The sequence below is a fragment of the Trachemys scripta genome, chromosome 17 (genome assembly GCF_013100865.1).
Source record: "Trachemys scripta elegans isolate TJP31775 chromosome 17, CAS_Tse_1.0, whole genome shotgun sequence".
In the NCBI taxonomy this organism is placed as follows: Eukaryota; Metazoa; Chordata; order Testudines; family Emydidae; genus Trachemys; species Trachemys scripta.
In genome coordinates, this window is record NC_048314.1 from 7,946,673 (window position 1) to 7,974,176 (window position 27,504).

The 27,504-nt window shown below is 46.4% G+C and overlaps 1 protein-coding gene across 20 annotated transcripts in view; it reads left to right on the forward strand.

The window, feature by feature from the left end:
- CACNA1B (calcium voltage-gated channel subunit alpha1 B) overlaps nucleotides 1-27,504 on the forward strand; it is a 504,183-nt gene that overhangs the window by 373,310 nt on the left and 103,369 nt on the right. For all 20 annotated transcript variants that reach the window (XM_034793506.1, XM_034793514.1, XM_034793505.1 and 17 more), the window contains 6 exons: nucleotides 4,779-5,600; nucleotides 11,846-12,063; nucleotides 14,140-14,266; nucleotides 18,530-18,659; nucleotides 20,885-20,944; nucleotides 23,597-23,703. In XM_034793506.1, coding sequence (XP_034649397.1) covers nucleotides 4,779-5,600; nucleotides 11,846-12,063; nucleotides 14,140-14,266; nucleotides 18,530-18,659; nucleotides 20,885-20,944; nucleotides 23,597-23,703 — 1,464 coding nt within the window. The remainder of the gene's footprint in view (nucleotides 1-4,778; nucleotides 5,601-11,845; nucleotides 12,064-14,139; nucleotides 14,267-18,529; nucleotides 18,660-20,884; nucleotides 20,945-23,596; nucleotides 23,704-27,504) is intronic.

Consider the following 27,504-nt stretch of genomic DNA (forward strand, 5'->3'; position numbering starts at 1 on the left):
TCCCATTTCCCAGCCAGGACCCAAATATGCACCATCCCTTGCTCCTGATGTTCTTGACTAGTTTGGGTGTGATGATTAACGGAGGGCATGCTTCAAACTTCGCAGAGAGCGTCTATGCTTATCTTCATTTTTTTTCCATTTCGTTCCATAAAATAAATGTAACCATTACTTCCAAACCTCACTGCTAACTAATTCTCTTGCTCTTTGGCTTGTTAGTAACAAACGCTAGTGGCTGGCAATGCATTTTTTGTGGGGGTGTCACCCTTTGCTAACTGTCAGTGTCAATGGTGTGACCTCAGTATTTATAGATTCTGAAAAGTTTGGCGAGTCTGTAATTTTGCTGTCCCTGTTAAGGAAGCAAATTTTGCAAAATAGACTTCATTAATATGCAAATTACTATGCTCCTACAGGTTCCCAATGGTGTGTGTTCTTAGCAGCAGCTTCAGCTCTCAGTTGTCCATAGTCCAAAGACAATGGAACACCTTGCAACTCTGAGATGATTGCATTTTTTTAAATGACTGTCTTGTGTTCTTAATACATGTGAAAAACAACTAAAAAACAAATCACGCTGCCATTTCCAGAGCAACTGCTTCCTGCACTAGTAGGTCACTGACCTGCAACTTACACAAGGGGAAGATCTCAAAACCTACTGCAAACACCACCATATAGGGGCTCTAACTGGGTAGGAGCCATAAAGAAAGCCTCTGAGATCTCAGAGGGCCGTATCAGGGTCGGCTCTAACTTTTTTGCTGCCCCAGGCAAAAAAGAAGAGCGCTGCCCCACCGTAACCGCCTGCCCCCCAGGGCCGCGCCGCCGACCCCTCCCCACCAGCGCCGCGCCGCCCAACCCCAGCGCCGCTCCAGGCCGGGCCGGCCCAGGCCGCCCAAACCCCCGTTCCCCCTCCCCAGCGCCATGCCGCCCAAGCCCCCAGAGCGCTGCGCCACCCAACCCCCCCCAGCGCCGCGCTGGGCCACCCAAATCCCCGGAGTGCCGGGCCGCCCAAACCCCTGCCCTGTGCCGGGCCAGGCCACCCAACCTCCCCCCCCCAGCGCCTCGCCACACCAGGCCGCCCAAACCCCCGCCCCCCTGGAGCACCACGCCGGGCTGGCCAAATCCCCGCCCTGCACCGCGCCGGGCCACCCAAACCCCCGCCCCCCACCCAGTGCCTCGCCACGCCAGGCCGCCCAAACCCCCGCCCCTCCAAGCGCTGTGCCGGGCCACCCAAACCCCCGCTCCCCCGCCCAGTGCCTTGCCGCGCCAGGCCGCCCCAACCCCCTAGAGCGCCGGGCTGGCCAAACCCCCGCCCCCCCCCCCAGCGCCGCGCCGCCGAAACACCCCCATGCTGCCCGGCTGAAACAAAAAAACAAAACACAACAAGAAAAACCCCTCGACCGCCCCTTCTGAGGTGCCGCCCCAAGCACGTGCTTGGTTGGCTGGTGCCTAGAGCCGGCCCTGGGCCGTATGCATGTTCTCAAAGTTTCATAAGCCACATGGGCAGGAAGTCATACCACTCAATGGCACAGCCATTCACCGATTCAAATCCAGCCTAGGTTGGTAGGAATCAGACATCTCTACTTGATGATGACTCTCAGTCTGTCTAGGTTTTTACCTGGCACCCCTCTCCATGCTGTGAGTGCTTTAGGAATTTGTGTGGAATACATTTGGGGGACTCAATCCAAGTGCCGTTGGAGAGGTTACATCACAACTAACAACCACAGTCGCATTGATTGTCCGCTTTACTGGCCATGGGCTGCGAGGGTCTCAAAGACAGAACTCCCCTCTGGAGATGGTCCCGCCGAGTCAGGATGGCAGCGCACTGGAAGGGCGGTGTGTGTGGGAGGGCATGGTGCTGCTGCCCGAGCTATTTCTGTTCTGTGGATAGATAGAACACATCAATCAGCGTTAGGGCTGTCACCCAGCCCTCAATTAACACATTATTACGATGTGTTATTTTAGTGCTGACAGCATGCTCTGTGCTGTACAAGACACTGAAGAAAAAATCGTCCTTGCCCCAAGGGCTTTAAAATCGAATGAACGGTATCAGCTCAGCAACATCGTGCTGCGTGCACACAGTAAATGACACTCAGTGCATAGAAACGCACCGAATCATGTTCAAGCTTTCTTGCTGCTTTCCCTGAGCTTGAGCATCACAGGACAGATTCGCTCCTTAGCACGACCTTGTTTGTGGGCTTCCGCAAAACTCTAGGATCTCTAGACCAAGCACACGGCAGAACAAGCCATCTAGAGTGACCAGACAGCAAGTGTGAAAAATCGGGACAGGTGGGGGGGGGGGTAATAGGAGCCTATATAAGAAAAAGACCCAAAAATCAGGACTGTCTCTATGAAATGGGGACATCTGGTCACTCTAAAGCCATCCCCGCTGTCCTGGGGACCCCAGACTATTGGTTGCAGCCCCCACGCTGGTGGATCCATCCCAAGACAGTCAGGAGATGCTCTGGTGCTGTCTCTTTCCCGGGAAGCTTCTGCCTGAAGGTGGCATGTCCTGATTTTAAAATTGCCAGCCCCTCAGGTGAGAATTGCCCAAGGATGCAACTACTTTTGTAGAGGCTGCAGTTATATAGCTGTGAATTGAGAGAGCAATGCAGGTGTATGAGCCATACCGAGTATCCCACACTTGCTTCTCAAATTTCCATGTCAGCCAGCCCATGTAAGGAGGCAGGGTGCGGCCAGTTGGGTATCTTTGGGCAGACACTCGGGGTTGTCAGTTACAGGAAAGAGTAGGAGGGCTCTCCATGCCTCCCTTTCTAGTTCCTTTTGAGAGCACGCAGTACTTTAAATGATCCACTAAGCTGGTAGGCCACTGGCTTAAATTGTGCTCACCCTACAGAAAACTCCTTCCAAGAAAAGAGAAGCCTTCAGCTTTGAACTGAGCGATCAGCTGTGTTCGTTCTGATTTTGTGGTCAAATCAGATTCGTCTGCCTGACTGTCCTCATCCCCTCCAAGTGAATATTTACATACGTTTTTGCCTCTTTTAGTAAAACTGGCCGACACCATGCTCAGTAAAACATGGCAGATGTCTGAGATGCAAACCTTTTCCGACATCTCCTGTGGCATGACATAACTCCGTCTGAACGCTGCTTCCCGTAGGGCCTGAGAATGGTGACAGACACTGCCAGTCTGAGTCAGAGCACATAAACTCACACTCTGGTTTGTTCTGTCACTGGAGCAGACCCGAATGAATGTCAAGAAAACAGTTCTGGTTTCCCATCTCCACAGCCTCTCCCAAGGCGGTCAGTCAGCCTCGGAGATCTCCTGTCCCACTGCAGGGGTTCATCTTCCTGCAGTGACTGACTAGGGAAGTCCCAACTGAGATTACACCGTAGAGCTGCAGATCGGGGTCTGAGAGGGAAGAGAGCATTTCCTTTCTTGGCAAGGGGATTTTTGTGAAGGAACCAAGGGCCAGTTCTGTTCTCATTTAAGTCAGTGTAAAATCCAGAATAATTCCCTTGAATCCAGTGGGCTTACTCTGGTTTTACACTGGTGCAAATGAGAGCAGAATTGGATCCCAAATCTTTAGAATTTCCGGTTTAAAGAAAAGAGGCCAACAGGAGTACATCGTCTCCTTGCCTCATTAGTTAGGCAGAGTACTTATCGGCATGTCCTTATTGGCAAGGCTGCGGTTGCTGCTGTTATGTGGTTATAAAGAAGTCCTCATCCCATCTGTGTTGTATCACCCTCCAGATCCTCTTGTGACGGGGTGCAGACTAGCTGTATGTGTCTCACGTGCACCTTTGCCAGACATGTTCCCGTAGCAGCTGAGATCAATGCCACTTTGGTAATGACTGGCGTGTGCCTTGAATTTTGGATATATCAGAGGCTGCCTCTCCCCCCAAGCGCTAATGGGACAGTTCAGATTGTCTAGGGTTGCTCAAATGACCACCTTTTTTGTTGAAATGTGAGGGGGCTGGGGACAGGGCATTCTGGGTGAGGGCTCCTTGACTGTGGGTTCCACTTCCTGCCTCTGTTCCCCACCATCCAAAATCTATTGAGCTTCAGGTTGCACTATGACAGGGGTAAGCAACCTATGGCATGCATGCCGAAGGCGGCACGCGAGCTGATTTTCAGTGGCACTCACGCTGCCCGGGTCCTGGCCACCGGTCCAGGGGGCTCTGCATTTTAATTTAATTTTAAATGAAGCTTCTTAAACATTTTAAAAACCTGATTTACTCTACATACAAAATAGTTTAGTTATATATTATAGACTTATTGAAAGAGACCTTCTAAAACCGTTAAAATGTATGACTGGCACACGAAACCTTAAATTAGAGTGAATAAATGTAGACTCGGCACACCACTTCTGAAAGGTTGCCGACCCCTGCACTATGAGAGGTTCAGTCATTCTCCCAGGCTTGTCCTGGTGATCAGGGATAGACTGTTGGTTAGGGAAGGGGTCAGTGGATGATTTGGCGGGATTTGGAGAGTTACAACGGTTTTCAGGAGAAGTGGCTTTCATTGTGCCAATTGTACACACCCCTAGACCATGGGATGGCCATGTTTTAGAACTCAAAACAGCCCTTTCTTATAGTACCAGTTGTGCGTGGGGATGTCACTAGCACTCTGGTGACCCCACTAGCTTTATCTGCTCATGTGTTTTCCACTAGTCATTCTATCTTCATCCCTATGTTTTCTTTGGCTCAACCCTACAATTCCCTGTCTCGGCTAGAAATTTACATTTTCGTTTAAAATTTCTTTTGGAGAAGTGGAGCCAGACCTGATGCTGACTATCTCCTTATTATTTTTCTCCTCTGTTCTGCAGCAAACAGCAGAACTCCTCCAAATCCAAGTCCGTTTGGGAACAGAGGACCAGCCAGATCCGGATGCACAATTTCCGGGCCAGCTGCGAGGCGCTGTACAATGAGCTCGATCCGGAGGAGCGGGTGCGCTATGCTACCACCCTCCACATCCGGCCAGACATGAAGACCCATTTGGATCGGCCTCTGGTGGTAGAGCCGAGGACCGAAGGGCGGAACAACGTCGGTAAGCTAAGCCCAGTGGACGTTCAGGAGACAGAGCAGGCCAAGGCCACCTCTGCTGACAATGCAGAAGTGCCACGGAAGCACCACCGGCATCGGGATAAAGACAAGATGGGAGAGCAGGAGAAGAGCGACGTGGCCAAGGATGAGAACGGGGAGTCTGGCACGAACAATAAGGAGGAACGGCACAGGCAGCACAGAAGCCGCAGCAAAGAGGCAGAGGGGGGCAGCAAGGAAGGAAAAAGCGAGCGCAACAGAAGCCAGGAAGGGGGTAAAAGGCATCATCGTCGAGGCTCCGTGGAGGAAGGGGCTGAGAAGGAGTACCGGCGGCACCGGCCTCACCGGCACTCAGCGGAGAGACAAGCAAAGGAAGGCAATGGGGCAGCCAACGGTGCCAGAAGCGAGCGGCGTTCACGTCACCGAGGAGGGTCAAGGTCAGGGAACCGGGAAGGTGATCCCGGCTCGAAAGGAGAGAATGGGGAAGAGCCCCACAGACGATACAAGATCCGGCACAGAGCTCTGTCGACGTATGAGTCGGTGGAGAAGGAGAATGGGGAGAAGGAAGGAGAGGCTGGGGAGAAAGATCTTAAGAACCATCAACCCAGGTAAGTCAGCACTGCACACACAGACCTTGTCAGTATGTCAGCTGTGGGGGACTCACTGCAGTATTCGCCAGTCATTCTCAATAGCACTGTGGGCTCCGAACCCCCACAGGGGCAAGAGGACAGAGCCACCCCCTCCCCATGTGAAGAGGGGCTGTTCCCCCTAAAGGACAACTTTACAATTTGGTCAGAGCTCCTCTGGTAAATGCTGCCTTGAAGTGGTGTTGAGCTAGGATGTCTCTGGCCTGGCCTAAGCCTTTCCCTGTCTAGTGCCTCTGGCAGAGTGAGGGTTGATGAAGAGTTGCCCGATTGGGCCCCTGCTCCTGGCATGCTTCCCAGCATGGCAGACGTGTTCATGGTTGCGCCAGCAGAATGAATTGAGCCCCGTTGCTTTTAACAGTGTGTTGGACTACGATTGTATCATACTGTAGTATTTACTTAGCAGAGTATTGTTACTGTTCTTATTTATCATTTGTGTTACTGCAGCATGTAGGCGCCCTAGTCATGGAGCAGGACCCCCGGGTGCTAGGTGCTGTACAAACATGGACAAAAAGATGGCCCCTGCCCCAAAGGCCTTGCAATCTAAGCAATTTTGTCACCTCTTCCCAACTGATTTCCCACCTTTCCTCATGGCGAAATGTCCGGGGTGGAGCAGAAAGCGGACTGCTGAGTGAAAGTCATTGTCAGAAACCAGCACAGGTTCCATGCCCTGTGCGTCTCACGGACCCAGCCTGTGAAAATGCCAAGCTGTTCCTTAATAATGCGTATACATCCACTCTGTCTCTCTGATGGCCTACGGCATTGTAATGACAGTGTTGTAAGACGTAGTCTGGGGGCCTGTTGGGGTGTCTAGTTGCCTTGGCTGCCCTTGTATTAATATTTAGGGTTGAATACATCATTCTAGAATGTCACATGGTCTGCACGGGGCAAAATAAGTCCCCAATGGCACTGCACTTTGGAGCCTGTGAAAAGTGTCTCGATACTAGGGTTTTGCCCTTCTCAGTGGAGATAGGTTTGCTAACTTCTACACAACACAACTGTCACTGCCCTGCCATAAGCTCCCCTCCACTCTGGGCCCAGCTAGGCTGTATTTTCAAGGTTGTAGAGCTAATTGACAGCATTGGAGGTGAATCTGTTTACAAGTGAAATTACACGCATGCAAACGCTATGGGCCTGATTCTGCTCTCGGTTCAGTGGCACGCCAATGGGCTGTAGCGCCATTGAATTCAGTGGAGTTACTCCTGACTTGCGTCTGTGTCCGTGAGAAGGGAACCAGCCCGTATGTTTGCCATGTTACGGTTTATGACATCAGTGCCTCCTTGCTTCTCAGACCCAGGGTGTGTCTACACTGCAGTTAGGAGATGGGTAGACATACACCTCCTGATTGCAGTGCAAAGTTCTCTGGGAGGGTCTGATTCTTCTGTGCCTTACGCAGTCTTTTACACCTGTGCAAAGGGTTCAACAAAGCTGTTCTGATTGGTAATGTTTGCATGCACTTTGCAGAGTTGTAAAAGGCTGAAGCTGTTTCAAGGTGGTGGAGAATTAGGCCTTAAGCCTGGTAACCCATTCTGTCCCAGGGCTGCTCTGTGCACTAACGGGCATCACAATAATGAAATGGTGTTTAATTCGTACCTGATGTTATATTGGTGCAAGTCTGCGTGTGGGCGGTCTGATTTTGGAATAAAAGTGTTCTGTTTCTCCTTTGCTTAAATTGGTAACCCCTAGGGCTGCCTAAGTCCTGTTGAGGTCACCCAGACTCCCCAAACAGCCGAGGATCAGAAGGGTGCAAATTAGGGTTACCATATCTAATAAATAAAAAAAGAGGACCCTCCACGGGCCCTGGCCCCACCCATTTCCCCACCCCTAGCCCCGCCTCAACTCTGCCCCTTCCCTGCCCTAACTCCGCCCCTCCTCCCTCCCACTCCCAGCCACGGGGAAAGGGTTGCCCCAGTGCTACTGGCTTCACGGTTTGCCGGGCAGCCCCCAGACCCTGCGCCCCCGGCCGGCGCTTCCCCAGCGCAGCTGGAGCCCGGGAGGGGAAGCGCCCAGCCGGGGACGCAGGGTCTGGAGGCTGCCTGGCAAACCGTGAAGCCGGTAGCGCTCGGGCTTTGGGCAGCCCCTATGCCTCCGGACCCTGTGCCCCCAGCCGGGCACTTCCCCTCCCGGGCTCCGGCGGCGCAGGGTCCGGAGGCACGGGGGCTGCCCGAAGCCGGTAGCGCTCGGGCAGCCGGGCTCTTAAACAGAGCCGAAGATTCGGGGAGGAGCAGAGCCGCCATTTTCCCGGACATGTTCGGCTTTTTGGCAATTCCCCCCGGACGGGGGTTTGAGTGCCGAAAAGCCGGACATGTCCGGGAAAAAGAGGACGTATGGTAACCCTAGATAGAGTTGTAGGTTGTAAGGCCAGAAGGAACTAGCCAGCTAGGCCTCCTGCATATCACAGGCCATCGAATTTCACCCAGTAATTCCCGCAGTGAAGTGCGTGACTTGTGGTTGAGTTGGAGCCTATTTTTTAAAAAGACATCTGGTCTGGCCACGATAGCCTCCTACCCTGCGGGCTGTGTCTCTGTGTGCTACGCCCCCAAGAGGCTTAGTGCATAATTGCATGTCCCGTACTTTCACAGAATCGTGGAGTTTAAGGCCAGACGGGACCACCAGATCATCTAGTCCCGTGGTTCTCAAACGTATTCGATTGCGTCCCCCTTCTTTGTGTCTGTGGTCGTTTGTGCCCCGCTCCCCGCCATACAAGTACATAGACCAGTAAAAACAAATCAACGTGTGACTCTCCCTAAATATTAAGAACAGTAAGGCCCTGATTTGAACAGAGCCAACGATCCAGTGTAATAAGCGCAAAAGCAAACCTGTGAGTGTGGTGCATGCGTGCGCACCGCCTCGTAGCAAACGGATTAACGTACAGATGGCAACAGCTTTGTAGAATGCTGGGCGAGCGTCACAGAAATCCATCGAAATGCACAGCGCCTCTAGAGTCAGATGCACAGCGCCACCTGAGGACCCGCTATGTCTGGAGGAATCAGCTTTGCTCGTTATTCATTGCTGTGAGTAAAACGTGCACAGTACATTTTTTTCCTAAAGCTTCTCACACACCCCCAGAACACATTCCGCACCCCCCAGGGGAGCCCGCCCCCCAGTTTGAGAACCTCTGATCTAGTCTGACCTCCTGCTCGCCACAGGCCACCCGGAACCCACACACTAAATCCAGCAACCAACAGTAGACCAAAGCATTGCAGCCCTCAGAAGGCTAAACTATCGTGTGCCACAATCGGCTGAGAACAGGAGGGATCTTTTATTTTCTCATCTGTACAATGACTATTGTAACACTGACCTGCCACAGGGGGAGTTAGGAGGTTACGTTAGTGAATGCTTGTAGAGCACTTTGACATCAGAAGGCGAGATGCTTCATTATGGCATTGCAAAATGATTGCTCTTAAATGGTGAGTGGGGAGCAGTGGGGAGAAATCCCTTTTTAGTGAATGATGAAAATGGAACACGTCCCTTGCAGGATGGACCGTTGTTATGCTTAACCCATAGAACGCTGCTTGGTTTCCAGGCAGCCAGCACAGCACAGGAGGGCGTGCATATTCAGTGGGCCATATTCTCAGCCATTTTGTGCCTGTAGTAAGGTGGGGGTGTCTCCTGGAGTTCCCCAGTGTGCATTGGGGACTGTACATAGTGGAGGGGTCTATTTCCCAATCTTTTCTTGGTCACCGTGCACCCCCAGTGTAGCAGAGAGGGACTGAAATTTTGTCTGGCCCTTTTGAAAGACTGTTTCCTCCCCTCCCACTACACAGCTGCAGATGAGAGCAGGAGAATCTGGCTCCCTGGTCTCAGTTACAGTGTGCTACAAATCCAGAGTAATCCCCATGAAGCCCTTTCTGTGAAAACTTCAGATGTATACCAGTGTATGGATGATCAAAATCTTGCCTTCTGTGTCTGCAGTATCCAGACAGCTTTCATGTCCCAGGGTATTTACGCTGTTGTCAGATCCTTGACAGTTTTGTGCATGTAAATTTCTGTTGTAGTTTGTAAATGAATTTTATTTGAAGCTGAATATGTCTCAGAGTGTCTTAGGCTAAGCACAATAGCCATTTACTACCCTGATTCCATCACACGCTGATTCCTCAGTAGGTGTTCACAGGCACCTTAAAATGGGGATTCCACTAATAAGCACTTAGGGGCTTTTAAGAACATATGTAATTGATCAACTGGCCACTCACACCTCTCTCAAGCTATTACAGCATCTCACATAAACATGCTCCAGCCCTTTAGAGTTCTTGGAGCCCAATCTTGGTGAGCTTGTGCAGTCGAAATCTCTGCAGGGATTGATTTCTGCACAGATGCGGCAGCTACAGTTTCACCGTTAATGATCTCTTTAGGCTGTTCTTTCTTCCTGTGTTTGAACCATTTGGGAGTAATCCAGGAACCATCCTGAGCCAAAATGTCTCTTTTGTTGTACTACTTAACAATGTAAGGCGACACTTATGGGGAAAAGGTGGAAACTCCATAGACTGGCTAAGGCTTGAAGTCACTTCTTGCCCCGAGTGAATGTATTTGATTGTAACCGTATCATGAGGCAAATATAGATTTTGGGTGCCCAGCGTCCCCTTGAGGCTCAATTTCTGTGACAGGTTAAAGATTTTTGAACAGTGCCTGAAATCTGAGAATACACCCGAGAGTCATTTACAGCACTTAACTAATCAATCCGCGTGACTCCGTGAGATGCGCTCCATGTATGGGCTAGAAGGTTGTACGTTCACGTCTCGCACTAGCAACTGGGCTCCTACTTGCTGTTGCTTTCGCAGCGCCTTACTAAGGGAGGGCTGCTGTATTAGAAGTGACACATTAAACCCCAGTCCCTTTCTGGGCATTATTCAGCCAGCAGTTAAAGTGCTGGAAAACTTAAGTGCCCTGGCTAATTTTCTCTCATTAAAAATATCTTCAACAGCCCAGTCTTACTCCTACTGAAGTCAATTACAAACCTCCCATAGACCTCAGTGGGGAAAAGGATGAGTCCATTATGTCCAAGACGATACGTGTGCACATAATGGCAACTGCATTTAGTGCATTGCTGTTATCTAAGGGCTGCAGGAGAGTACACAAACCATTCTATTCTGTTATCTTTCATTCTTATTAGAATTAATAGAAAACTTAATCACCATGAATCATTTAGAATATTTAATAAAGAAATGAGGAAAGAGTACAAAATTGCCTTTATGGCGCTGCTAATCTAAATGGAAACAAATTAAGTTGGGAATCATTGGAGTGGGCATAGTTCACCTGTGAATCCTGGTAACAGAGTGGAATTGACATGATGATGTCTATATAGTGCACCTTCCAACTGGATCCCAAAGCACTTTACAAATGTTATAGATCAGCCATACCCGCTTTGCTCATTGCTGAAATGTAGCCACTTCTAAAGTGGAACTCAGCAGCTAGTTACCAGCAAAGTGCAACTTTCCACAACAGCTTAGGTCAGGAAGTGAAGCACACCAGATTGAAATGAAACTGCAGGGAGATGGAATGGCATGTCCTCATTTGCAATCCGGCCAATACAGAGAGGCTAATTTGCTTACTGTTGCAAAAGTGCCCGGTTGGATCCTTACTGCGCATAGCTGGGACCTCAGTTTTATGTCTCATTAACGCAAACGGCACCGCCAGCCGCCCAAAGCCTCCGAACATCATTTGTACAGCAGCTAGCACAATGGGGCCCCGGTCCATGTCTCTGACTAGCAGGCGCCGAAGTAATACAATAATACATCATAATAACAACCTCATGCTTGGATGCTGGTTCAGTCGGACTCAGAGGAGAAAGAGTCACTACGGCTCCGTCTGCACTCGGAGTTCGGTGTGTGATTCCCTGCTCGCCTACACGTACTTGCGGCAGCTCTCGTTGAGCCGGTGCTAGTATGAGTACGTACCCACTCGTTTCAGGTGGGTTTGTATTCGGCACAGCTCAGTACCCATACTGCTGCAGCTATATTGCTATTGATACCTGTGTTAGCTCGAGTATGTGTACGTGAACAGGGGAATCACACCTCTAGGCTGCAAGGTGGACGTAGCTTTACTGAATCACTGACGTGTGAGTTTTCCCCAGAGATCTTCCATGTAGAGACTGACCTGGCTTAGCTGAGAAGATCTGACAGGCATATCCTGTGGTGGCCTGGCGGCAGGGCATGGGTTTTCTCCCTGCTTTGGTCTTAAAGAGGTTTATAATCTCTGCTGTTCTATCTCAGGGAAACTCAGTGTGAGATAGAGGCCGGCGGTGGCGTGAGCGTCGTCCCAGTTCATACCCTGCCCAGCACCTACCTGCAGAAAGTACCTGAGCAGCCAGAAGATGCTGACAACGAGAAGAATGTGACACGGATGACTCAGCCACCACTGGACAAAACCACCACTGTGAACATCCCCGTCACCATCACCGCGCCTCCAGGGGAGACCACTGTCATACCAAGTGAGTGCCTTGGACAACCTGCCGGTCTCAATGGAAGTTGGGGACCATGGGCCAGATTTTCAAAAACAGCTCTGCACGTTGGGTGCGGAGCTTTTTTGAAATCCCACCCCTCTGGTGCGGTGCGCATTGCCACGCTGCGTAGACAAGCCCTGACACTGACTTGGTGTGTTGCTCTTGGGCAAGTCCCTTGGGACCTGATTCTTCAGAAGAGCTGAGCCCCCACAACTCCAGCTGAAGTCAGTGAGTGCTCAGCGCTTGTGGAAATCAAGCCCTTTAAACCCTACTGCCTCAGTGTCCCCAAATGAAAGAGAGGGAGATGCTTGTGAGCCTTTAATTCATGAAATGTTTGTGAAGCACTTTGAGAACATCTGAGCACTACAGTGTGTTATTAATACCAGTAGACTGGTTCTCCCCTCAAAGTGACTAGGACAAGCCCCATGTAGCACATCAGCCAATACATCACTATCAAGACTATTGAAACCAAACAGCCTGTCACCCCAGAGCGATGGTCACTTTACTGTGGGGCAGCTGTCAGCCGGGCACTCCAAAAGCTTTTCCTTTATCCAAAGTGAGTGCTAGGGAAGGGACAGCGAGCAGAGTTTGATTAAAGCTTGTCACTCGAAGTATGCTCTAATTAACGAGGGCTGGCGTGCCATGTCTAAGCTCTTTCATTATGACTCAGATGAATGAGAAATTGGTGGATCGTTATTTGTCCTTTTTGAGCTTATATCCTGGATACGACCGGTACAAGGCCCCTTTCTGAAGAAGATGAGAAGGCTGCTTCCGTTTTGACTCTAAATACAGCTTTTTCTTTGTAGTGTCTGATTTGTATCATCAGGCTCCAAGTCTCTTCCCTTCTGCATCTGTGTAAAGGGGTGTGGAACGATCTCCTAGAAAATACCAGTGGCACAGAACCTTATGAGCAGCCCTCCCCATTCCCTGGCTTGGCGGGAGGGAGCAGGGGAAGAAGGGGATGTTCTGGGAGCATGACTGGAGAGCTTTTCTGAGCAAGTTGTCCTAGCTTAGAGTAGCCCCTAGAGCTGCTGTAAATTGTGCTGGTAGCTGGGCCTGGAATACAGGAAATGTAATTAGGCTTAAAGCAGTCTGGACTGTGCCTCTTAGGCCCCTGTTTGTACCCTTCCTCTTTACTCTCTTGGCCATATGAGATGTTTAGTAATTCTGCTACATTCTGATACTGACGTCTCTTTCAGCCAGTCTCCCCTAGTTCTTTCTTCCCTTGTGACGTTGACATATATCTGATCTGAGAATTAGTAAGGAATTTACTCCGCATGTTTTGGAAAAGGATTTAGGAGATCTGTCATTCGTTCATGCTGAAATAGCGGTTGGTCGGGGCGGGGGGGAATAAGAAGTATAGGTTCGGTGGGTAAACCACAAAATCTCAGCTAACGCATCACAAGAGAATGTCTTTTTGGACGTGTGACCTGATTGGCCAGTGTATGCAGCTGTTCTTTGGCTAAGAAAAGAGCATGCCGCACAAACAGGGTCTCTGGGTCATGTTTTGGGCATCTGACTTCAGGAACTCCTAACACGGAGAAGTTCAGGCTTTTCTCAATCCCAGAATTATCAAGGCATAGCTACAGCTTGCTTATTGGAGCCTTCCAGATCCCTCCCCGCTGCTGGTTCAGATCCCATGCTTCAAAAGATTCAGGAGCCTGCTGCCAGTTAGGCTCGTTATCTGATTCTCTATCCTCACCTACTGGATTCCAGAGCTAGCCGGTTGTTTGGGATCAAATTTCAATGCCCATCTTGACAGACCCTTTAAAAAAAAAACTTAAGATTTGCCCGCATTGGGGCATTTCCCAGTCATTTCTGAAATATTGCTCATCAGTGAAGCAGTTAAGGAATAATTTCTTTGTACTGTATATTCTACTATAATAAATAGCCATGCTAACAACAGACAGTACGTTCATTGTACTTCATCAGCATGTTTGACAGCTGCTTTTCTGTACACGAGCGGCCTTGTCTGTATATCCAGCAGTTGAAGAACATTTATGAATGGGATGTGTTTACATTTTTGACCTGTTTGATGCCTGTTTCCTTCAATTCACTTTGTAGTGAACAACGTTGAATTTGAAAGTAAAACGGAAGAGAAGAAAGATATGGAGATTGAGGACTTGACAAAAAATGGGCCTAAGCCAATCCTGCCTTATAGCTCCATGTTTATCTTAAGCCCTACAAACCCGTAAGTCTTCTACCACCATGGTGCGTTTTCTGTCTTGTGCATGTGTGTGTGAATATGCAGAGAAAAATAATGTACATTTACTTGATCTATGTTCAGTCAAATCCATTGGAAAACTAAGTACGTAGCTTTTGAATGGCCTACGAACCAGATGCATCATTTGAGTTGGGCTTTCCTGAGGTAATAAATTACCAATGGAAAAGGGGGGCGGGGCAAATCCCAGAAGAAGTCTGAGCTTCTGATGGTCAAGTTAATGAATATTTGTTCAGTGATCCATGGGTGGAGACTGTGAGCTCGCTATTGTAGATTGCTCCTCTGAATTTCCAGTCTGACCAAGAGCACATACCTTTGTCAGAGATCTGTTTTGGAGGATGGAATGTCAGTAGAAGAAGAGGCGTTATGAGGAGCAAAGGGCTGAGGGAAAGTGTTTTTGAGACCAGCGAATGCAGCCTGGCTCCACAAACACCTTCGCTTGGAGGATATGGTCCTCTTGCCAGCCCTGTAGCTCCACATCACCGTAGAAGTTGAATTTCTGGGACATTGCAAGTATTTCTTCATGAGCTGAGGCTGAGTATAACATATAGGGTCTGTTGGGGTTATAGCACTTCTGTTGCTTGCAGCATCTGTGTCTCATGGGTAGCTTTGCACTTTGACTCTGCACGTAGAGAACCGTGTCATTCCCAAGTGTCGCAGGACTAGACAGGTACGTCATCATGAGCCGTAGGAGTTCTAGCATAACGGGCTGGGAGTCATTTCAAGCAGTAACTTGGGTCTGGAGCAGAGGTTTGGAATCTTTGCCACCTCCGAGGATTGCTTGCACTATTTGTGATCATTTCTCTCTGGATTAAACCCTGATTAGATCTGCTTTTCACAGCTCTGGGCTATAATCACATTCACCAAGATGACCTGACTATGAGTGTGTGTGTAGTTGGAATACATTGGAAATAAATATGGAGGGTATCTTTCAATACAAACTATAGCTACAAAGGAGCCCAGACCGTTAGCAATCTGACTGCTGTTCAGTAGCCTATAGGAAATGAATTGAGGGCTCAGTCCTCTTCCCATTGTCAGCATGGGCTTCTCTACTTTGAAAGAAATATCTGATTTCCCCTTCTACATTTTCTGTGGTTTGTTCCTTCAGCTGTCATTAAGGCTTCGTGGAGGGTTGGGGTGGCTGATTGAAAAGTCTATGGAGATTTCAGTTTCTCAGAATGCTGTGAACACATTGTACCAGTTCTAACCAGTAGCTTCAAATACAACAAAACCTCCTTTGATGAATGTGATAATACACAGTCAGTGTGAGGGAAGAGTTTGATCAGATGTGCACACAGCATGGTACAAAAGAATGATGAACTTTCTGGGAACAAAGAAATGTGGGAATGATGGGGCTTGGATCCTGGCTGGCTTGATTTGAAACATTATTCTGCCTCGGATATTTGGCTGCCTGGTCTGCTTTGCCTTAGCTGTGGGTTGACTGCCTTGACTGAGTCTTAGGTTGTGAAACACCTGATAACGTTACTAAGCTGCAGTAGCAAAAAGAATACAAAGTCCTGGGCTGAGAATGGGCTGCCTGTAGCCTGGTACAGACCAGTTAGAGCAGGACAGGTGTTCTCAACCTTTTTTCAGGTAACTCCCCAAACACACCCCCTTTTTCTTCTGTTACCCCATCTTGCAGAAAGCTTTGAGCCCCATATTCCAGTATCCTCTGTGCTCTATTAATCCCCCCTCTCCTGACCCCCCCCAAGAAAAAAACCAACCAACGGTGTAATACATAGTTCATGGGACCAGGGCCGGCTCCAGGGTTTTGGCCGCCCCAAGCAGCCCAAAAAAAAAAAAGCCGCGATCGCGACCTGTGGCGGCAATTCGGCGGGAGGTCCTTCGCTCTGAGCGGGAGTGAGGGACCGTCTGCCGAATTGCCACCGAATAGCTGGACATGCTGCCCTTCTCCGGAGCGGCCGCCCCAAGCACCTGCTTGCCAGGCTGGTGTCTGGAGCCGGCCCTGCATGGGACCATATATGGGCAAAGTAGGCATTAACATACAGGGCCATACGGGGCCCAGCACTGTGAAGGTAAGCAAGATGAGGAGGCCACAAGATGCCTCCCATGAAGGGACCAAATGCAGTCCCATTGTGGAGCACATACACGATCCCTGCAAATGTTGTGGCTGGGGCTACAGGGAGAAGCAAGGACGAGATCGGCCAGATACAGAGTGATGTGCAAGAGTAATGCAGCTGTCTGTGAAACATATGCTCCCCTGGAGACTCAGCCAGAATTCCTCCCGACCTCTCCCGCTGCCGTGTTGTTCCTTAATACCCCGCACCGCACATCCCAGCTGAAAAGGCCAGAATCTAGCTCTAGGTGTGTGTCAATTGGATGATTTCATCGAGTTACTGATCCCCTTTACATTCAGAAAGTTACTTTCGATGTAAGAAGGGCTACAAACAGATTGAAATGAAATGTCACAGTAAAATGGTCAGAAGCACCCAAAGGTCTCGAGAAGGAAGAGGAAGAAAATACAAGTTTTTTCTGGGTCTACACAGATGAAGGTTGGGTGTAGGTTCACACCTCTGATTCTATCTCATAAAGCAGTTCCTTTCTATTTTTGAAGGGTGGGATATTTTTTCACAGTATCTCTTTCTAGATGATTATCTTCCCAAGCTCTGTTGTATTGCCCAGAGCACAAAGCATTTTTGAAAAATTTAATTTAAATAGATGGTTTTTAAAGTACCAATGTTTTAAAAAAGCACATAGAAAATTATTTATAACATGCCCAGTCATAGTTTACAAATATTTCTGCATCTCAGTACTTGTTATGAATGACAAATAACCAAAATAACTACTTATTTCTTTGATTAATCCAAATTCAGCATGTAAGTTAAAATTACAAATGTGGGTAATTTCACTTCTTTAGAGTCCTTGAACATCAGAATAGTTCTGCCTTATTGTAAGATGCATAACTAGAGCTTGGGGAACTCTGTGAAACATTTCTATGACTGTTATTTCAGTATTTTTTCATAACAAGTTCACTTCAGTTGTTTTGTGCCCCTTTTACATTCACTCTCCATTACTAATCTAGCAACAGGAATTACTAAAGTAAATACTTGCAAAAAGGGAATTTTAAAATCCACTGCTCAAATATTTGCTAAATATATGCTCCTATCATAATTTAGGGCTGTTGGTTAGTTACATACATCATCCAATCTGGGAATAGAAACAATACCAAGTTTATTATTAACTAACCAACACCATGCACATTTATTATTTTGCATATTTGCAATTAAACATTTGCAACTGAGTGCCAATCAAGAGTTTTTTGCTGAAAGAATTTGTGAATAGTTTTGAATGATATAGAAATACCAGAGTTTCACAATTTTCTTGTATATGAGTCACAATAAAAAGAGGTTAAATTTATCAAATAAATTACTGGTTATGAACTAGTTGTCCAGCTCTCAAATATTGTATTAAAGAGCGTGGTAGAGATGCCTGGAGAGAGAGAGAATAAAAACATTACATTGCAGTTATAAAACACTGTTTATCTGAGGATCTCAAAGCACATAGCAAACATTGAAGGTCTGATTCTTCATTCAAAGAAATTTCTTGCATGAGTAAGTACTACAGTACTATTGTACTGACCCTGCATCATTCAAGTCTTTGGGAGTTTTGCCACTAAACTGAACAGGATCAAGTCAAGCCTTATGCATACAGGGGATGTCAGTGCATGGCAAGCTGGGGTGTCCCATATGGACACTGCTATGGCTCATTGAAAGTCCCATAGTGCACTCTCTCATACTGCTGTTGGAAATAGGAGGACGGCAAAGCATGCTACAGAACTTTTAGTGCACTGTAGTTGCTGCACGTCAAGGTAGCGTGCTGCAGTTTCATGCCCCGGGTAGCGGCACACTAGCGTCCCATCAAGATTAGCCCTTAGTAAGGTCTGCAAAATTTTGCCCCAATAAGTTAAAGTTCTTGATGGTCCTGGGATATCTAATACCGCTATCACCATCTCACAGATGGATTAGTGAGGTGAAGAGAAGTGACTTGCCCAATGTCCCGCAGCAAGTTGGTGGCAGATCAAAGAATAAAGCCCAGTAGTCATGACTCCCAGTTCCCGCTATAACCATAATAAAATTCCCAAAGCTGATATTCTTGATAAGAAACGTGCTCCCCACCCGCCCCCCAAGCCACCAACACTGTGGTGCAGACACAGAGGGACAGTAGCAATGCCAGTGCTTCCATCTGCTTTCTTTTATTTCTTTGTTCTTTCAGAATCCGACGCCTGTTTCATTACATTGTGAACATGCGCTACTTTGAGATGGTCATCCTCATCGTCATAGCACTGAGCAGCATTGCCCTGGCTGCCGAAGACCCTGTCCAAGCTGAGTCTCCAAGGAATGATGTGAGTAGTGACCAAGGCAACCAGAAGATGATTGTTTTGCTTCTCTGGTAGGAGGTGTGGACAGCAGAACAACACAGAGTGCAGAGTGTGGGGGTTCCATCCAGTGATATCAACATGTGCTATCAGTGGGTGACACTGGGGTTGGGAGTGCAAACCTGGGACCCTCTGGAAGTAAGATCTGCACCCCTGACAGCCAAGTGCAATACAGAGAGAAGAAAACAGCCACCAAATCTGGCTAGCACTGAGGCCGGATAGGTATCAATTAGGGTGAGACTCACACTAACATAATGACAGCTCCCAGATTTCATGTCTCGCTCTTGCAGAGCCAACATTGAACTTTTTACTTGCATGGCCTTCCAAAGTAGTGGCTAGTCATTTATACCAACAATCTGGTCTGTCAATTTCCCTACTACAAGCACTGAGGTTCTCTGGCCCTTTCCTCTGTTTGAACCCCATCCACCTTTGAGAACCTGTGTCTTAGCTGTCGATTGATGCTAGCTGCCTTGGAAACCTGGAAAGGCTGTGCCTTCACCAGCCAGAGGGATCACTGCTGAGCAGTGGGAAGCATTTCCACGCTCCTGAGGGTGGAGTACACTGCCAGGGTATTTTCATCATCTGTAGTACAGAAAGCAAGAGACTGAAGCCAGACGTCAGAGTGGCTTCTCCTGAATGGTTTGGCACAACAGTAACCACTAGGACCAGCACCGGATGGCTATTTTGTTTTTAAACAAGTACAGAAAAATACATTTAGGGCCCAGTTTTCAACAGGTAATAATGATAATGCACACACAAATGGGCATGCACCTGATATCTACACACAAACCTCACAGCAGTCACAGATTGGATGGCTGGACACCTGTTGTGTTAGCACATAGGTACCCATTGGGTTTCTTGGAACGTATCTACTCCATATCATCCGTATTTAGATCAGGATACTGAGATGCTGTGTCAGCTAGTCACTAGAATTAAGATGATTACCAAACCTCCCCACTCATCTCATGTGACTTTTGAGAATGAAAGCTATATTAACCTACAGGTCCAGATTCAAATACTCTTGCTCTTCAGTAACACCTTTCTCCGTGAGTAGCCCTGTTATCAAGGGTATCAGAGGTATCTGGCCCTAAATTAGCAACAAATACAGCAGGCTCCAGCTGCCTGACTTGTTGCACAAACTGTATACACGAAATAGATGCAGTCAATTGCAAGTGTAAAACAAAACCAGAGACTGAGACTGAAAATTTCACTCTTAAAATCCAAAGCAGTTTACCAAGAAGATTGTCTAATTTATAGGTGTGAACTGGCAGGTGTTTTACTTACTGAGGCCTGAGTTCAGGATTCTGCCTTTTCCTAACCCCTAAAACAAATCAGGAGTTGCATTCCTCAGAACATAGGAATTGCCATATTGGATCAGATAAGGGGACTACCTCGTCTCATAGCCTGTTTCCAATCTGGCCAGTTCCAGAGGTTTCAGGGAAGGATTCAGGAAACCCTGAAATAGGCAGCTATGAAATAAACTAGCTATGGGGAAAGTTTCTTCCTAATACTTGCTAGTTAGAGGTTGGTTTATGCTCTAGACCAGGGGTTCTCAAACTGGGGGTCGGGACCCCTCAGGAGGTCACAAGCTATCAGTGTCCACCCCATACCCCACTTTACATCCAGCATTTATAATGGTGTTAAATATATAAAAACATGTTTTTAATTTATAAGGGAGGGTCGCACTTAGAGGCTTGTTATTTGAAAGGGGTCACCAGTACAAAAGTTTGAGAACCACTGCTCTAGACCAGGGGATGTATATCTCTTCCTTACACTCGAGAGGCATTAGCAATGTTATCATCAACTATTGCAGAGGGAAGCACATTTGTACAAAGGTGTTGGCAGGGAAGCAAATTTGGAAAAGATTTTCAAATATTGTGATTTAAAGTGTATTCACTTTGCTATTTTAAACCTGCTATGTACATGTGCACACAGATGATCTCTCACACGTGCACACAAGCGTTCGGACAATGATTTCTTCTGTAAAAAAATACTGTTTCGGTTCCATGGAGGGAACTCAAATTTGTGGTCTAAACTACCTGAAAGCATCGCATGAAATGGGTGTTATGCAATGACACCTTGGTAAATATGCCACTGCTGGAATTGGCCTTCCATACACTCTTTTTGGGCAGATCATTTCAGTGATTCTGTGCTTAGTCTCCTTTAAATACAGATTTCTCTTTCTGACTTAGGCGCTGAAGTATCTGGATTATATATTTACGGGTGTCTTTACCTTCGAGATGGTGATAAAGGTAAGAATATCACCGTGGGTATTTATTCAACTTTTCAGATTCACTGTGGTATATTTTCAGGTGTCCAGAGCAAGAGATATGAACAGGGCTTGTAGAAAATGAGATATTTCTCATGCGTGTAGGAAAATATTGATGGTAAGAAGTTCTACCCATTATGAACAGGGCTTGGAAACAGCTGGCACACTCCCGTACATCATACCAGCATCTTTCTGTAGCTACTGTCTTGTTCTCCAAAATCTCAGCTTTTGTCTTAAAAAAAAAAAAAAAGTTTCTTGCTGTTATGGTTATGAAGAAAATCTCAAAAATGTGAAAGGAGTGTGATGCAGAAATGTCAGCGTGAGTCTGCAGCTACTCGGAACCCTACTTCTCAGAAGTGCGAACAGCCCCATTCATCTCAATCAGGTGTAAACTCTGAGGCTCAGTGACGATTATTCAAAGGTCAACATTCACTATTTCATCTCACACATAAGAACAGAAAGGGAGGGAATCGCATTTAGGGGGATATTGCCACTGATGGGGTTCCAAACACAAGGAATTTATTACAGTTTGTTCTTCCTTGGGCAGCTCTCTCTACCTATTATAGTCAGGTAGTTTGGCCCCCAAGTAACTTCCAGCAGAGATGTCTCTGTGGATGTTATTTAATTTAATGTTGTGTAGTTGGCAAAGTGCATAAGACCAGTACACTACAGTATTATGTATTAAACAATGAGAAAGTAAACAATACAGGTGAACGTATATTTAAGAGAAGACCAAATTACAAGAATGGATCCAAATTGCCCTATTCTCGGCATATTCTCTAATATGTGTTCATTGTAACAAAATACCACACAATGTGGCATAGGAAAAGGCCAGGAAGTGGAAAATGAAGGGGATTGACAATCATGGAGTGCACTGGCAAAATAAGGAAGCTTACAGAGCATCTGCTTGTGTAACCCACACGCCTCCTGGGTGTGGTGTACTGTCCCATCTAGTGGCATCGAGACCACGTAGAGATTAATGAGCCTGCTCTACAGGTTTAGCTAAGGGCCATTTGGCTTTTGGCTCATGCACTAAGCTCCAGAGGTCCACGGTTTGATCCTGCCCACCGGCGACCGGGGTCTGTCTGCATTACAAGTGAGGGCTCATCCGAGATTTCAACTGGGAAGATTCTGAAGCTTGGGACACGCTTCCTCAGCTAGGGGAAGTATGTAACCCACACACCTCCTATGTGTGGTGTTCTGTCCCATCAAGTGACACCGAGACCACTTAAAGAGAGGGATTGAGTCTGCTCTACAGTCTTAGCTAACAGTCAGTTGGCTTTTAGCTCATGCAGTAGAGGTTCATGCACTAAGCTCCAGAGATCTCCGGTTCGATCCCAGCAACCGGGGTCTGCCGGCATTACGCTTGCACTACTCCTGACTCTAGTCAACATTATCTGCTTCGGAAATACTAACTTCTCTCGCTAAATTACAAAAGCAAACCTCCCTCTCCCCTACTGAAAACCTGTCAAAAACAAAAACATCACTACTGTGTAACTTTTGATACAAAACTACTCAAGATAGTTAAGTCCCAGGCAGACTGCGAAGAGCTACAAAAGGATCTCTCAAAACTGGGTGACTGGGCAACAAAATGGAAGATGAAAGTCAATGTTGATAAATGCAAAGTAATGCACATTGGAAAACATAATCCCAACTATGCGTATAAAATGATGGGGTCTAAATTAGCTGTTACCGCTCAAGAAAGAGTTCTTGGAGTCATTGTGGATAGTTCTCTGAAAACATCCACTCAGTGTGCTGCGGCAGTCAAAAAAGCAAACAGAATGTTGGGAATCGTTAAGAAAGGGATAGATAATAAGACAGAAAATATCATATTGCCTCTATATGAATCCATGGTACACCCACATCTTGAATACTGCATGAAGATGTGGTTGCCCTTTCTCAAAAAAGATATATTAGAATTGGAAAAGGTTCAGAAAAGGGCAACAAAAATGATTAAGGGCATGGAATGGCTGCCATATGAGGAGAGATTAATGAGACTGGGACTTTTCAGCTTGGAAAAGAGACGACTAAGAGGGGATATGATAGAGGTCTATAAAATCATGACTGGTATGGAGAAATTAAATAAGGAAGTGTTATTTATTCCTTCTCATAACACAAGAACTAGGGGTCACCTAATGAAATTAATAGGCAACAAGTTTAAAACAAACAAAAGGAAGTATTTTTTCACACAATGCAACTCCTTGCCAGAGGATGTTGTGAAGGCCAAGACTATAACAGGATTCAAAAAAAGAACTAGATTAATTGATGGGGGATAGGGCCATCAATGGCTATTAGCCGGGATGGGCAGGGATGATATCCCTAGCCTCTGTTTGCCATAAGCTGGGAATGGGTGACAACATCACTTGATGGTTACCTGTTCTCTTCATTCCCTCTGGGGCACCTGGCATTGGCCACTGTCAGAAGCCAGGATACTGGGCTTAGATGGACCTCTGGTCTGACCCAGTATGGTTGTTCTTATGTTTTAGAAGGCGGTTTTGTGAAGGGACCGAAATCATTTGATCAAGGATATAGGGGTTCACCTCATTGCAGATAATACATATCCCTGCTGCACATCTGTATTTGGAGCTGGTTCCTGTGTTTTTACATGTGGCATGTTAATTTGTTTCCTCTGAAGATGATTGACCTGGGGCTGCTGCTTCATCCTGGCTCCTATTTCCGTGACCTGTGGAACATCTTGGATTTTATTGTGGTCAGTGGGGCCCTGGTGGCATTTGCCTTCTCGTAAGTAGCTTTTCTTTAGAATCTGAATTTCCAGGAAAGGAGAGAGGAGGGTAGATGTGGCACTGAACTAGAGCCATTTAAAGCTCAGTAGTTGTGGTTCCTTTTCACAACAGGTTCATGGGTTTCACAGCCCCCGTTTTTTCTTTTAAAGTTTGGGTCAGAACAAACTTAAAACTTCAAGTGAAATTTTCATTTTCTTTCACCCAAAACTTAGGGGGAAAAGAACTTTCCATAATGTCAACCTCAATTAACAAGCTGTTCTAGATTTCATCGAAACTTCACCCAGGTGTGTTTTGGTCCCCGCTGCCACTCGTTCGAATCTGGACCCATGTTTGTGACCTATTGGCAAGCCTTTCCTGGCTCATCGCAAACGTTTCTGGCAGCTCTGAATATTTTTAAGCTGCTCTGATTGAGAAAAAAATGATCCCAGGAGATCGAGCCATTTAAGAAAGTGCATTTTTTCACCAGATAATATATATCTTTCCCCCCAAAATCTGGAAAAACATATTTTTTTAGAATCACTGCAGCTTCTGCTTTGTGTGTTTTCTGTATTTCTCTCCCCTCATCCTTTTTCATTAAAGATATTTACATGACAACAATTTCCAAGTTTCTACAGAGGTCCTCTTCTCCTGCTGCTTATTCAGTACCTCAAGTCACTATCTTCTGTTTCTGACATCAGTAGAAAGCAACAAAGAGTCCTGTGGTACCTTATAGACTAACAGACATATTGAAGTATAAGCTTTCGTGGGTGAATACCCCCTGCATCTGACGAAGTGGGTATTCACCCACGAAAGCTTATGTTCCAATACATCTGTTAGTCTATAAGGTGCCACAGGACTCTTAGTCTGGATCTGTAAAAAGCAACAAACACGGCTACCCCTCTGATACTTGACATCAGGATAATTTCCCCAACCAACTACTGTGATTTCACAGAACATTTTGATATCAAGTGAGGAATGAGCAACAGACACAGATGAATTGTTAAGAAACCAAGATCCTCTTTTCATTCATATGCCCTTACTAGTAAAGAACACAGGAGGAGAAATACAGACACTTCAGAACACAAGCTGATCACAGAGGGAGTCTGGGAGAACATTTCCCGCCCTGTACTAGTGTGTAGTTTACCAGTTGCATTATGAGGGGTTTCAATATGCCTCTGAAGTTCCAGGTATTGACCTGGAGGCCAGTTTAAAAGAGGAGTAGATTAAAGTGCACTAGGGAGGTTCTAGTTCATGGCAGCAGCAGGGTCCATATGGATACTTAATGCATGGCAGGCTTGTGCAGGCTAGATTTACACCCCAGATGGCTGCAAACTGGGTGTGCATATAGACAAGCTCTAACAGTATTTTACTTGCCAATCAAAAGAATGAATTTGCTCCTCACAGTTGAGCTAGTGGAAGTGTGCAAGCCTACCCTATGTGTTACAGAAATAGAACCATTTCTAAACAGAAGGCCAGATTTACTCGTGTTCTTTGGTTGATTTGCATAACTCTGACAATGCAAAACCACCATAAACTCATCTTAAAGTTAAGATAGGTTTATGGTTGCTTTGCATCACTGGAGCTACATAAAGTTGCCAGAGCATTCCGGTGAATCTGGGCCAGATTTTTTTCTTCTTCTGTAGGTTCAGAATTCCTTCTGCGTTGTGTCCATGAAGTCTACATTTTAGATCTTTTGTTTTAGTTCAATGGCAAATGCTCTAAAAAACAAAACCCAAATCTAAGCTGATTTGACCTCAGTCACTGAGACTGTGAAAACAATAAGATGTGACAGTCTCTTTTCCCTCTTCCCCCAAGGAGAGAGCATTGGACATAGGCTATTGGAAACGTGTATTAAATCACAGAATTAGATCCTTTAATCCTCTAGATTTATTTTCAACATCATGATGGTGACAAGGACTTTCCCAGAAATGGTTAGATTACAGCATATGATCAAACTGTATCATTCGCCGCCATTAAATGAAGGTAACAATGTTGACTAGTGTTTAGAGAAGGGGACTGCAAACTGGGAGGTCTGTGCTCTGTTCCTGACTTGGCTGCAAATGAGCTTTGTGATCTTATGGGCAAGTTGTTTGAGGCCCAGATTTTCAAAAATGACTTCTAGTTTTGGTTGCCCACTGCTTTGGGTACCCAATTTTAGGTACTGAGGGTTTGGTGTTCATAAGGGCTGAGAACTCCTAACTCCACTTGATGTCAATCAGGCACTCCATACCTCTGGTAATTAGGCTCTGGCTGTGTAAAGTTGGGCACCAAAATTAGAGGCCACTTTTGAAAAACTGACCCTAAACTTCTCTATGCCTGTGTCTCCTGATCTGCAAAAATGGGTATAATAATACCTGTCAAGCTTTTATTTAGTGAGGCTTAGTTAATTAAGGCTTGTAAAAAAAAAAAGAGAGCCCCCAGATGAAAGGTGGTCTAGAAGTGTTAAGTATTGTTAAACATAAATGTCATTTTCTGGGAAATAATGTCCATGTCTGTGGTCTGTTGTAAATTCCTGATCTCCCTCTCCAGTAAGATTTCACACTTCCAAGAGAGGTTGGGAGGAGAGAAATCTAGGGAGCTTGTCCAGTCAGAGAAACTCTTGTGTGTTCTGAAGACCAATAATATCATTGGTCTTTAAAATATCTTCTCCTTGGTGAACATGGTTCTCTTAAGGTAACATAGAACATCAGCAGATTTATAGAGCCTTTTATGTTGCTGGACAAATTGTTTCTGATGAAAGGTTTCTAATTTCTGCTCCTTTTGAGAGTGCATAGCATTCAGTATTTCTTTAGTTCACTCTGGCATTTATATCTAATGGTAAAATATCAGCCTCTGCACTTTATTTGTACATCCTTGGGCTGTACTTCATGACAGCGTGTCTTGAACGACGTGTGTTACCTACTCTTTAAGTAAATGTCGAGAATAGGTTCATGGAAAGATTATAAAGGGAAGGGGGCAGGACTCTTAAACATGCACCTTTTTGGGAGGCAATAAAGAAGGATGGGGAAACTGGTTTGGATAAAACAAGAACCATCCCAAACCTTCGCCCAGAGTTGAACTGAATCCAACTTTTTTTGCGGTTTGGAAGAGTTTGAAGAATTTTCTATTTTTGCTGCTGCTGTTCTTGCTGTAGCTTCTATACGTCCATATTCCAGCTGGGATTGTAAATGACAAAATTCCATGAGAGAGACAATATTTTCAGGATTTCTGGACTCATTGGATGCAGGAAGTACCAGCAATCTTGTGAGAGCCTGTTCTCCAGAGATTCCTAGTCCAATTCTGCTAACATAAGGGATTCGGACAGTTCAGATGAAGTTTGGATAAACATTCAGGTTCTCCTGAGTACTTATCCAAACCAAAGGCCTTCTGACTGAACCTTGTGGAGTTTTGTTTATCACTAGAAAAGAACTTGATTTGCTAAGTGAGATGGGTGATTTTGTTGTGCCTCTGTAGGGATTTTTTTTTGCTTCCAAATGCTAGAGCACAAATGTAGGTAGAGCCTACAATAATCTTGTAAACATTCTTTACTGCAGCCTTTACTGATTCCAGTCTGCAACAAGACCGCTCAATGACTACCCCTCAGCCAAACCCATTTAATTCACGAAATTCATTTTCTTGATCTACTGTTTGATAGTGGTGATCTGTATTCAATTTTGCCAAATGGGCATTTCAAGTGGACACCAAGTCAAACCAGCCCATTCAGAAACATTGTCTGCTGGAATATTGCAACGGCATCAGCTTGTTAATATAGATAATAATATGAGTCACTGTTGCACCAGTCCACCTTCTTCTGCTCATAGTTCTTCAGATTGTAACTCAA